The following is a 13,163-nucleotide window of genomic DNA, read 5'->3' on the forward strand; positions in this document are numbered from 1 at the left end:
GGATTGTCATTAATGCATGTTTCTAGATTAGCTACCTAGAACTTGCCCTAGGAATTGTAGACATAAGCTCTGGCTTGCATCTCACCCTGAATCCATCCTAACTGAGCTAAGACTTGCTAGAATAAGCGAGAGCTGATCTAGTAACCTTAGTGAGCATATTCAATCCGTGCATTAACGCTTGACCAAGCGCGTCGATCGATATTCCTATCGAATAATCGGTTGACGTTTCAACAAGTGTATCGATCGATATGCTTATAGAATAATCGATCGACACTGGTCAATAGACAAACCTAGAAAGCAAAAGCCTAAGGGTTTGTGATTAAGTGTTGAGGTCTATAATATCATGCATACAATTTATTAGGCATCTGTAGGATTATAATCCTGATTTCTTGAATAAAAACCCTAAGTCTAGCTATATCCTTTTAAGCACCAAAACCCCAATCAATCAATCGAGCAATTACATACTCACAAACTTGCAACTTTACATTTAAAACATTAAAACAAACTAGCTTAACAATTCTGATTAGATTTATTAGGTTCTCTAGCTCCTTGTGGATTTGATCCCTAAGTATTACAATTGAACCTCTTATTTGAGAGAGTAATTCACTCCTTAGGGTAATTTGAGTGATATCAACGTAGCAGATGCAAACAATGTATGGAGAAGTCCTCTGTCATCCATGGCAAGACCACAGTACTCAATGTCCTTCTCTCTATGGTAGTCCTCGTCCTACTCATCAGATTTCATCTCAGGTAGTTAAGTGTCCACTGCGAAGCTCTCATGAAGGAAATTTTCTGCCCAACTGCCAACAGAATAGTCGCCTTGTCTGCTGATCATATCACCTTAGTAGTAATCAATCGACGTCTGAGGCTGGGTAGCGACTTCAAAGTTCGGATAGCAGTGTGCTGGCAGAGAGAAAGTCTCATTCGCATGACTGATGTCGATCGATTCTCCAGGATGGTTGTCGATCGGTTGATGAATGGCGATGTCGATTGTTGGGGTCAAAATCGGTCATGGCACAATCAACGTCTAAAAACTTCCGAAAAAATAGCTGTCGGAAAATACTTACGGAAATAACTTGTGTAAAACAAACAAAAGAGTACCGAAAATCTACGAAGAAATAAGCAGAGAGAATGAGAACACTTGTATAGAGCCATCTAGCCCGCTAGCCAGCAAGCCAACTCACCATACGACGAGTTGAACCGCTAGCCAGCTAGCTAACTCGCCATACGGTGACTTGGACCGATATTCGGCTACACAACTTGCCATGCGACGACTTGGACCGATATTCGGCTACACAACTCGCCATACAGCGATTTGGATCGATATCCAGCTACACAACTCGCCATACGGCGACTTGGATGGATATCCGGCTACACAACTCGCCATACGGTGACATGATATCCGGCTACACAACCCGCCATACGGCAACTTGATATCCGGCTACACAACTCGCCATACGGAGACTTGGACTGATATCCAGCTACACTACTCGCCATAGGGCGAGTTGGACTGATATCCAGCTATACAACTCGCCATACGTGGAGTTAGACTGATATCCGGCTACCCAGCTCGCCATACGGCAAGTTATATCGATAACCGGCTAGCCAACTCGCCATACATCGATCCAACTCGGAAAGATCTCGAGAAACCTTTCTAAAAAGAAAATAAAAATACGGAAAAATTAACTTTGTATTTTTAAGAGTATTACACGACAAGCTTCTCGGAAACGATCATTCAATCTCTCGGACAGACGATTCCCGAGCATCAGAACAACCGAACCAGCATCGTCCGACCCGCCATCTGAGAAGTTAGATAAACCTCATCCAACTCGCCCAACGGCGAGTTGGATCGATCAATCCAGCTCGCCGTTTGGCGAGTTGGACAAACCTCATCCAACTCGGCCAACGGTGAGTTGGATCGATAAATCCAACTCGCCATTGGGGGAGTTAGACGAGCTTCATCCAATTAGCCCAACGGCGAGTTGGACCGACCAAATCCAACTCGCTGTTGGGCGAGTTGGATGATCCATTTCCGACTCGCCCAATGGCGAGTTGGATCAGTCTTTTTCAATTTGCTATTAGGCGAGTTGGATCAGTCTAATGCCATGCTTTCTCGTCTCCGGAACTACACCTTTCAGGTCTCGGTCAAACTGTCGCTTGTTTGTCTCGATCGGAGTTACCGTTGAAAATTTATGATAAAAACGACGAAGGCTTACTTTCTCGTATAAGTTCGGATCAATCGTATTAAACGATAACGGTTTACTAAACACCAAGGTTATCTCAGCTATACGATTGATCTCCATTGTTTCGTAAAACCGGCGTCGTACTGAAGGTTATTCTTTCGTAAGAAATCGTAAAAATATTTTCGTTGAAAACTGCCCAAAGGGTCTAAAACGTGGCAAAAGCCCACTTACGATTTCTAATGACAAATCGGCCCTAATTGACTATGACGGTTTATCGAATATTCACGAGAAAGGATAAATGTCAAGTCTGAAGATAAATGTCAAGTTTCAAAGGATAATCATGAAGATCGGGAAAAATGAAATATTTTTGCGAGGAGATAAACTCGAATCAAGGGCAGAAAAGGAAGGACGGCCGACCTTGGAGGCATATATAAGGGGAGCCAAGGCAAGAAACGCAAGGATAATTCTTTTAGACTCTAGAACTCTCTGCACTTAGAAACCTTAGGCTTTATTCTCGACAAGTTAGGTTTCTATGACTTGCACTCATACTAGATGAACTCGCCCAGGTAGTTCGATCTCTTGTTTAAATCTTTTCAATTGAACTACGTCCGGCTTGATCCTCGAAAGGGGTACGTATGCAGCCTTTCATAAGGTTGTCTGAAATCAATCAAACACTTTTATGTATCTTTTTCATTTGTTCTTATCGAGCTACGACTCGACTAGGTTTAAGGTTTTTGGTGGTTAGAACTAGGGAACTCGCTGACAGCTCTTGCGGCCGAACCTCTTATAATCTTTTGTAATAATCGCAACGCTCTTATGCGGATTCAAAATTCCGAACTTTCCTAATTTTACGGAATTTGATAGTGTGAATTTTGGTTCTCACATCGATCGATGGTAGAGTCCGACTATCGATCGATCATGAATACTCTGTCTCATATTCATCCTCAAAATCGGAGTGGCATGCTGCAATGAATCCGGTGTTGACTCTAGTGTCGGACGTCTGTGGCTTCGCAACTCTGATTGGATCATAGTAGACATCATGATTGACCAGTGTTAGACACAACTGATTGGTCTGCATGTTGCAAACTACTCCTACGGTGGCCATGAAAGTCAACTGGGACATGGAAGTCAACTGGAACATGGAAGCCCAAGTAGTAGAGAATGATTCTTGTTCTGCCTATTTTCTAGGACATGGAAGTCAACAGGAACTGGTGCATTGCCAATCTGCACCTCAAGGTCTCTGATGATTCCTCCTAAGTTCCTTGTAGAATGATCCACAAAAGTGAATGAATCTTCTGAAGGCTCTATCTTCAGACCCAGATGGTCTGCCATTACCTTGGGTAGTATCCTGACTGATGAACCTGTGTCACACAGCGCACATGGGAATACAATGCCCTTAACTAAACATGGCACTTCAAATTTCTCACGATCACTCTTCTTCTTCAGTGTAATCCCCTGCTTCATCTTTTCTCTGATCTGATTGAAAATCCTATGTATGTCTTGCTCAGTTTCCTTGGCCTCTCTGAAGAATAACCGCAAATTGTGGGTAAGGTAAGCCTCCTCAAATGGCTTGTCCAAGGGTATCCAGAGAACTATCTTAGTGAAGCTATCCATCTCCTTCTCATTGACTCCTTTCTTTAGATGCTTGGGAACCTTTTCCTTCCTTCTCCTCAAGGTTCTCCTCTCAGAAGTCTGATCAACTTGCATAGGCTCTGGTGCATCATCCGAATGTTGATCGAAGTTTTCTGCAATGTGTTCTGAAGGTTGAGACGGGTTTCAGATAGCATCCAGGCGTGCTACATCTATCTTTGGTAGCTACACTCGGTAGGTCAAAGGTGGTTGTCGATCGACGCTAGATGGGTTGTGTCGATCGTCGGTGGAGTCTGCATGTCGATCGATAGCTAGCTTATGGTGTCGATCGATGTTTGACTTCTTGATTCGTAAGGGTTTGAGTGGATGTGGGTGTTTAGCTGTGAACTCCTCGTGAGTCATAATTCTCACGGTCGCGCATGACGCAACTTCCTCTATCGATCGATGTGGAGGAGCTGATGTCGATCGATGTTCATCCGTCTCCGTCGGTCAATGTTCGTAGCTTGGCGTCGGTGGACACCAATGTGAACCGCCAAAACTCATGGAGCTTTTGACGTAGAAGTCTCCCTCTTGAAGCTTCTCCTCCTTAACTACTTGCCATAAATCATCACCCATGATGGCATTCACGTGGTGCTTCAGTGAGTCATCTCCTTTACCTATCATAAATGCCTTCTACCTTTTAATAGTGTCTCCTATCTGAACCACTTGTGTCTCCAAATTCCTCACATGTGTGTTCAAAGACTCAAAATTTGAGTTCGGCTATGTGTAGACAGCATCAATCATTCCATCGAAGTTCACCATTAACTTTTGCTGACCCCAAGAAATTGATCCAGCATGGACTCTATCTTGCTCTCTCGAGTCTGCGATGGTTGGTTTTGGTAGAAAGAATTTCCATAAGTTATATTGATGTTGTTGTAGTTGCTGCTGAAGGGTTTCTGGTAATGTGAACTCTAGTTGTATCCACTCTTCTGTCCACTGCGAAAAGAGTTTATGTATCCACCCTGGTTTCCAGACCTCTGATTCTGAAAGCCTGAACCACTAACGAAGTTCACATCTCCTCTTCCTCCATGTCACTGTCGGCATCTACAGCCTATCCATCCTCTGCAAAGCTGACTTATGTCTTGAGAAGCTTGTGAACACTATCCAGCTTTGCCTTAACGTCATCCAACTGCTCTTTCCCTAGGGCAGTGGTTGATTTTTTTTCTTTCGAAATCAGTGTTCTTGGTGCTTTTGTTGGATGTCAAGTTCTCAATAAGTCTCACAACCTCTTCTGGATTCCTAGTGTTGAAGTTTCCATAACTAGCTGAGTCTAGAGCCATATGATATGCCAGCGCGATGCCTCTGAAGAAAGTGATGAGCAACTGCACTTCATTGAATCTATGGTGTGGACAGTCTCTCTGATATTACTTGAATCTGATCCAGGAGCTTCTGAATGACTATGTGGGCTCATGTGTGAATGTAGCAATCTTACTCCTCAAGTCATCAGCGCTTGCCTCGTCAAAGAAGTGACATAAGAATGCATTCTTGTAATCAGCCCAGGATGTGAGAGATCCTGGTTGTAGCTACTTAAGCCAGTGCGAAGCCTCTCCGGCAAGTGAGTACTTGAAAAGCTTGCAAAAAAGGTAGTCCTCAGGGAGTCCATTGCCTTTAATAGCAGAAACTAGATCCTCAAACCTCTCCAGATGGTCCATAGAATGGTCGTGTGATAACCCACAGTAGGGTGTTTGTCCCACGAGTGTAAAGTACTGAGGCTTCAACTCAAAGTCTTGCCTCTATATGGCTGGAGGACGGATGGCAGATCTGTTCTCATAGTACTGATATGGCTTGTTGTAATCAGCTAATTCCTCGGTCTAGCAGTCTCGTCTACAGCTTGAGCATCTGCAATATCATCATTAGGATCAGGGATTACAGCCCCCTGATAATCTATCTTCTGACCTGCTGCATTACGCAGATAACCCTCCTGGTCATGCAGGTTTCCAGTCGCGTCCTGAATTAGAACTAGTGTCGCAACCATGTCTCGCGGCTCAGTATCGATCGATGTCCGAGGTGGAATGTCGATCGATGTTGGGTGGGTATGGGCGGTCGACGGAAAAGTGGTTTTGGTCGACGGTGGAAGGCGAGTGTCGGTCGACGAGCAGGTGCTATTGTCGATCGATGTGGTATGTTTGCTTTTGCGGATGGTGCGTTCTAGAAGTGCATGATCTGAAAGAGAAGTGTATGTTCCTTGTTGCTTCTGGTACTGCTGAGCATGCACCTGAAAGAAAAGAAAATTTTTTATTAGTTTTTGCAAGTAACAAAAACCTAGACTAAACCTAACTAAATTTGATCTAATGGCGATCGAAGCTCCCTGGCAACGGCACCAAATTTGATATCACTCAAATTACCCTAAGGAATGATTTACACTCTCAAATAAGAGGTCGAGTTGTAGCACTTAAGGATTGAATTCACAGGGAGCTAAGGCACACAATAGATCTATCTAGTTATGTAATTAAGCTAGGCAAATAGGTTTAAAGCAGTAAATAGCTGGGGTGAACAAGTAATTGTTCGATTGATTGATTGGGGTTTTAAGACAGATATGAGAGACGTTAGACTTAGGGATACTAAGCATATATGGATATTCTAGAACTCAAACAATAAGAATAGTCAATCAACTTCCGTATATTAAGACTATCTATCGCCGGATCTAGGACCTCAGATGTCGCTTGTTGGTCCTAAGAAAGTGTTGATCGATTCCAACAACGGGGTGTCGATCGATACACCTTTCAGCCCGTCGATCGATGCAACTAGCGAGTTGTCCATCGATGAACCTTCCATGGAGCGTTATCGCACGGGTTTGACGTGTTCACTAGGTTTAACTAAATCAGCTTCTGCATTTTTCTAGCAATCCTAGCACAATCTAAACTAATCAGACCGAGAACCAAACTTCTGCTTGCGCCCTACTATCTAAAGGCAAGGTCCTAGTTAGCTATTCTAGAACACATGCATTAAGAACAGTTTTGTTGATTCATATTCCTGACACTTAGCAATTCTATATTTTTGGCTAATCCCTTATAAATATCTGAACCCTAAATCTAACAATAAGAACTACTCAGACATAGCTAAGCAATTCATAACAACAAGATATAAAAACTGCATAAATATAATAGAATAGAAAATTGGAGTTTCAATCACAAATCTCTGAAGGAGTTATTGGATCTTCTCTCCAAATCTAAGACTCTAAGTATTTTGCTGTATGAAAGTAAGAAAGCGTGTGTTACCTAGAACAATGATAGAGCACATAAATATTAGGTTAAAACTCGCCAGGGGTAATCTGGTAATTCTTGTGGGACTTGGGCTTAAAGTCGGGTGGAACCATTCTGGCCTCTGCGCGCTTCGCCGTCGATCGACAACACCGAGTGTGTGTCGATCAATTATCATCCTTGATCATCGATGCTAGGCTTGTCGATGGTCAGCTACGGGTCTTTATCATTTAATCTCCAAAATGCACCAAAATCACCACTTTCCTCCTAATCACCCCCAAAACCTGAAAACATACTAAAAACACTCCAAAACAATTATTATGTATTTAAAAACACCTATATACCATGGCTAAAAATGGATAAAATCCATGGTATATCATCGGTATAACTGGGAGTCGATAATAATGAATACGATAAGAATGAATCTGGTTAAAATTAAAAGACTATCCGTTGATTTGCATTTCGAATGCGTCAATCAGATTTAGTGCGTCAGAACGTGTCGACGAAAGATGGTTATAACGATGGGAAGGAACCCGTGGTTTACGGTCTGAGCTTAGCAGCGCTGTCGATAACGATTAGGGTCTCTCGTGGCGGAGACAGGTCCGCAGATGATAGGTCCTAAATGTCTTTATCACTTTATCAGTTAGCTATAAATTTATGTGTCATGATGAAATAGTTCAGTGGCTAGACACGTGTCCATAACACCGTGCTCTAAACCCCGAGGTGGTTTTAGGGGAAGCGGTCATTACATGTAAAATTTTATCTTTATAATTCTTAACGATCTATATATTCTTACACGGGGTAAAAGTGTATGGAAAATAATAAAGTTTGATTTACATTTTAGTTCATTATTACCATTATACATTACATAGAAAATGTACATTTGCTGATTTTTTATCATAGGCATATATTACGTTTAGTAGGACTTCTTGAGTTGTGAATTTTTTATATTCAACTATCCTTAGGTCTTAGCTATATCAAAATCTACATTTTTTATATGACCAAGACATGTGGAAAACTGAATAGGCTAAGAAGAAATGATGAAGTGACAAGCTGAAGAAAAACAGTTTCCTGACGGAATTTCTAATGGAAAAATATTCGTCGGAAATCTCTGAGGAATTTCTGAAGAATTTCTGAAGAATATGAAATATTACCATTCGTCGGTATTTCTTCAGAAATATCCAAAGGAATTTTTGACAAACAATTTTTTATCGGAAATAATCGACGAACTACTGACGATTCCCAAAGAATTATAAACGATTTAGGATATAGGTTTTGGGTTTATGTTTTGTTTGAAATTTCCTAAGAATTGTAAATTTTTATAGGAAATTTGTCATAAGTTTCTGACGAATTTGTGACAAATTTCCAACGAATTTGGGTTGTATTCAAAATAAATGGTAAACCGTATTCCTACAAGATCACCATAACATATATTAAGTGATAAATATGATGTGGATTAATTGTCGCTCAATTATTTTAAAGCTATATACACTTTCGCGATGGATGCATAACCTTTCTCATTAACACTTATATACTGAAGAAAACTCATTACGGTGATTAACCTTATAATCATGTATTTATGTGTTTTCAAGTGGTTTCAAACATTTTGAATATTATAAACCCCTAAAAGTCATCAATATTTTATCAATGGATAATGTCTGTCTATTTTGATATGTTTGGAAACCCTAATCCACACTTCGTTAGAAATTCGTCGAAAATTTATGACAAATATTTTTTTCCTGGTCAATTATAAATAAGATAATATACCCCTTTCTGACGAATAGGTATATACATATATCGAAAATTGTCAACATGCTCATTAAAAAAATTTCAGAACTTCCGAAGAAATTCCAAGGGAAAAGGTATATTCGTCGGAATTGAAATTCACCCGAAAAAAATAACCGACTAATTTTTTGTGAAGCGAAATTAAGATAATTTTCAACGAACTTAATCAGTCAATTTTTAAACATAAAAACTGAAAAGTTTCTTGTTCTTCTTCATTGCAACATTATCTTTCTCTAAACTCTCTCTATTCTCTCTCTGCCAACCGAAGAACAGCCGCAAATCTTTCCCCAAAAAATCCCCACAAAACATGTTCGTCATTTATTAACCTCTCAGTAATCTTATATTTTAGATTGTATATGTGTTAGCTTATTAGAATTGATAGATTTTAGGGATTAAAATGTTAGAAATTAGTTAGGTTGGTTGATTTAGGATTTAGTATGTTAAATTTTGTGTTAGAATTGTTAGCTTTAGGATTTTACTTGTTAGATTTAAGATTTGAGTACTTGTTTTATGTTTTTTGATGTTTTATTATTTTTGTTTTTTTTATTTTTTTTATGATTTTATAAAACGTTTTTAAGCTTTTGTAAACGTTTTTAAGTTAAAAAAACGTTTTTATGTTTGTTGTTATTTATAAAACGTTTTTATGCTTTTTTAAATTTATAATAAAAACCCTCTTTAAAACGTTTTCAGTTTATAAAACGTTTTTATGTTTTTCAGAATTTATAAAAATGTATTTCTATTTTTAGAAAACTTTTTCAATTATAAAAAGTTTATTTAGAATTTATTAAAACATTTTCACTTTTTAAAAAAAATATTTTCTACTGACAAAACGTTTTATGCTTTTAAAAATTTATAATAACGTTTTTCACTTCTTTAAAAACGTTTTCACTTTATAAGATGTCAAAAGTTGTTTTATAAAATTCTATAAACGTTATTAAAATAGTTATATTATAAAAAAAGTTTTAAAATTTTAATTTATAGTATATTTATGTAAATAAGGAAAATCATTTATCATAAACGATTGTAAATTAGTTTTTTTTGAGTAATAAATTAATCTAAATATTATATTTTAAATAATTTTTTTCTTAATATAAAAAAAAATAAACAATTTCTGACAAAAATATACATTAGAACTTCGTCAAAAACATTTCTGTTGAAAATTCATCAAATAGCCCGAAGAAATTTCGACGAATTTTTTGACATTTTTGTATATGTTTCATTGAGATTTTTGTTTGTCAATGAAACATATAGTTATATCTTTTTAAAATCCACATAACATTTTCTTTTCCACATAATCATCTAATATTTAATATTTAAAAATTTATGTGTCCAAATTAAATGAACCAAGTCTCTATTTATGGAGCGTAAAAATGATGAATTATGATGTAAATAACTTTAAAAAAAAAAGAAATATTAACAACAACATATTTCATTTGGAACAAATAGGGTGAAAAAACAATTACTAAACTCAACAACCAATTATAATTTAAGAATTATATTGATATTTAAAATAAACAGAATTTTCAACTCTTCAATCTTCTTTTGAAAGCAAGCGTTGAAGACACATATTGAGTTTAGCTGGTCCATATCTTTTACGTGGATCCCACTTTTATGTTTTCAACTAATTGAATAGATTCAACAAGAATTAATCAAGTCCTTTTTTTTCCTTTTTTAACACTACCATTGTAACCATTTAACAATTGAAAATATGTTCCAAGAGGTCCATTGCACAGTCTTATAAGTATAAGGAGTTAAATGAAAACTTCAGCCACATCAAGTTTTATCTGATGAAAGATAGGGCTGTGGCAGATCGGCTCTAGCAAAGCAAGAGGCGGGTGCTGTCTTCCGAAAAGTATAAAGACACCACCAAGAAAAATGGCACCATTTTCTCACATGTTAATTTATTGTTGGCTGGTACAATATCAGTCGGAACATCCCTGTAATTTGTGGTCAACTGGCCAATAAAATAAGCATCAATTAAGGAAATGAAATAGGCTGCAAGGATTGTGTCACACGGACAAAGCTAAAAGTAGCTAATCAAAACTGGAACCATTCGATGTTCCGAGTCAAACTCCTCATGTCCCACAAAAAAAAAAATCCATGTGTCTTTTTCACATACGACTTCAACTCCTATACATTTTTCAGTTCCTTTATATATACTTCAATCGCGTAAGCTCAACTAATTATTAAACTCATTCCATATTTAATCAACAGAAAGAAGAGAACTAAAAAATGTCAAGTTTATCATCTATTGCAGTTTCCCTCCGCAACAAGGCACTCATCACTCCGAGAGTTCTCTCTTCCGTCCCGAAAAGACTCATCCATGTAATATATTGTGTTTTTCTTATGTATTCATGATAAGAAACGTCTAACTATTCATATCTGTCCTTGATGATTTGACTAAATTACTCAAAGGGGAGTACGATGAAAGAAGCTTCCGTCTGTGACAAAGCCACCGAGGCTCAGCAAAAGGTATCATATTTTCCTAAGAACTTCACCTGAGATTATATTTAAGTTAGGCTCAATTTGTCTTAAACATTCATCACTGCGTTTGTATATCCAATTTTTGTTATTTTGAAACTATAGCTTTTGGCTTGTGTTTAATTGTGCGTTTATAACAACCAAACATATTTTGTTTGAAATTTTAAAACTGCAAGTTCGTTTAGAAACAAAAAAAAAAATACAGAGAAAGATAAAAGCAGATGGATAGGTATACGGATAGAGACAATGATGTATATATATACATACATATATATTCATGTGTGTGATTTGATTCCATTGTATCCTTCACAAACGATTTCATATAACTAAATTTATTGGATGATCTAGGTGGCCAAGAAGGCGGACGAAGGAGCACAAACGATATCCGTGGCCGCCGGTAACTTGAAGGACAAGGCGAAGAACACTGCAGAGGAGGCCTGGGATAAGGTGAAGGACACGACAGAAAAGATCAAAGATACCGTCACCGGAAAAACCGAGGAAACCAAGGAGTCCATCAAAGCCAAAGCCAAGACCGTCGAGAAAAGCATGAATACCAAGAACCTCAAATAATAAACTTACTGTCAATTTTAATATTTCACTAAATCAAATAATCTATTTTAAGAAAAGAATCAAATAAAATGTACTTACGTAATCTGGAGTTGTTTCAGTATGTTTACACTTCTGGTTTGTTTAAGAATATAAATTACTTTATTAGGTAAGAATAAACATGGGGGTTATAGAACATGTGGAAATTTATGTTAGTTAATTATAATATATCCGTACTTATTTAATAATAAGTGGCGCAGCGTACGAATGGGTAAACGGTCGATCTATGAACTTTAGGGTTCTTAGAGACCTGTTCTTGGATTGATCAAGAGTTTCTTTCGATTGCTTCTTAAGACCAACTTCTTGGGGGACGAATTTAATCAAGTCACACAAGGTATAAAAGCCAAAGCTCTAAATTCAATATCAAAGTGTGTCTAGAACAAGACGTCTAGACTGGTTTATATAGTTATTCTCATTAACAAACCCTAATGAGAATAGGAAACTTAATACTTAAGTAATAAGGAAAAAAAAGCAGCATTAACTTAAAAGTAATAAAAAGGAAAAAAAGGTTTAAATTATTTGAACTAGTCGGTTGTTTCCGTTGGCGCCAAGGAAGAGGGTGCTGCTGCATCAGGTCCCGCCGGGTGAAGAGAATTCGACCACGAATCAGAAGCATCCGCATTATAAACATACCGTGACAAATACTTAACATTAAACACATCAGATGTAGTAATCTCCGAAGGCAAACGAAGATGGTAATCATTATCATTTATACGTTCTAACACTAGTAAAAATCCAACGCATAGCCACTACAAAGTTGTGGCTATAGAGCAAATTATCGTGGCTAAAAAAGAAATCAGCCACGCTTAGATGTCCGAAAAGTAGCGTGGTTATAGCCTCGTGGATAGAAATAAGCGTGGCTTTTCGTGGCTAGGAGCCACGTTATTACCACGCGCATTTTCGTGGCTATAATAGCCACGATATAATATTAAGACGTGGCTATTGCTAGTGGCTATAATAGCCACGATACTGCCACTTATTCGACGTGGCACTATTAGCCACGGTTTAAAACTATTTTTCAGTGGCTATAATAGCCACGATTTAGCTACTAAGATTCAACATTTATAGTATCCACTGTTTTGAAAAACATTCAAAATTAGAGATTTAATTAGCCGATTTTCATATTAGAGATTCATTCAAACTATTAAAATTGCACATTCAATAAACACAGAGCTTAATATACAAGATAGTCAAGGTTCAACATTCATAAAAAGTTACATAAGACAAGGTTAAAAGTTTTGAGTCTAAGAAGACTATCAAAAGACCTTGTTACAAAAGA

General features: G+C 37.7%; 2 protein-coding genes across 2 annotated transcripts in view; one reads left to right on the forward strand and one right to left on the reverse strand.

Annotated features, from left to right (window-relative positions):
* Positions 1-10,970: 10,970 nt before the first annotated feature.
* LOC106311078 (uncharacterized protein At4g13230) lies at positions 10,971-12,016 on the forward strand. The gene is made up of 3 exons (XM_013748311.1): positions 10,971-11,122; positions 11,213-11,269; positions 11,627-12,016. The coding sequence occupies exons 1-3, from the start codon at positions 11,030-11,032 to the stop codon at positions 11,846-11,848; spliced, it is 372 nt and encodes a 123-aa protein (XP_013603765.1). The 5' UTR covers positions 10,971-11,029; the 3' UTR covers positions 11,849-12,016.
* Positions 12,017-12,939: 923 nt separating this feature from the next.
* LOC106308647 overlaps positions 12,940-13,163 on the reverse strand; it is a 1,889-nt gene continuing 1,665 nt past the window's right edge. The window contains exon 4 of the mRNA XM_013745787.1: positions 12,940-12,958. Within this exon, the coding sequence (XP_013601241.1) occupies positions 12,940-12,958 (19 nt within the window). The remainder of the gene's footprint in view (positions 12,959-13,163) is intronic.

Source organism: Brassica oleracea, chromosome C8 (genome assembly GCF_000695525.1).
Source record: "Brassica oleracea var. oleracea cultivar TO1000 chromosome C8, BOL, whole genome shotgun sequence".
NCBI classification, from domain to species: Eukaryota; Viridiplantae; Streptophyta; class Magnoliopsida; order Brassicales; family Brassicaceae; genus Brassica; species Brassica oleracea.

Coding starts and splice junctions, on each gene's coding strand:
- LOC106311078 (XM_013748311.1), top strand. CDS start 11,030: ATGTCAAGTTTATCATCTATTGCAGTTTCCCTCCGCAACAAGGCACTC. Junction 11,123..11,212: donor TCCCGAAAAGACTCATCCAT/GTAATATATTGT, acceptor AATTACTCAAAG/GGGAGTACGATGAAAGAAGC. Junction 11,270..11,626: donor CCACCGAGGCTCAGCAAAAG/GTATCATATTTT, acceptor TGGATGATCTAG/GTGGCCAAGAAGGCGGACGA.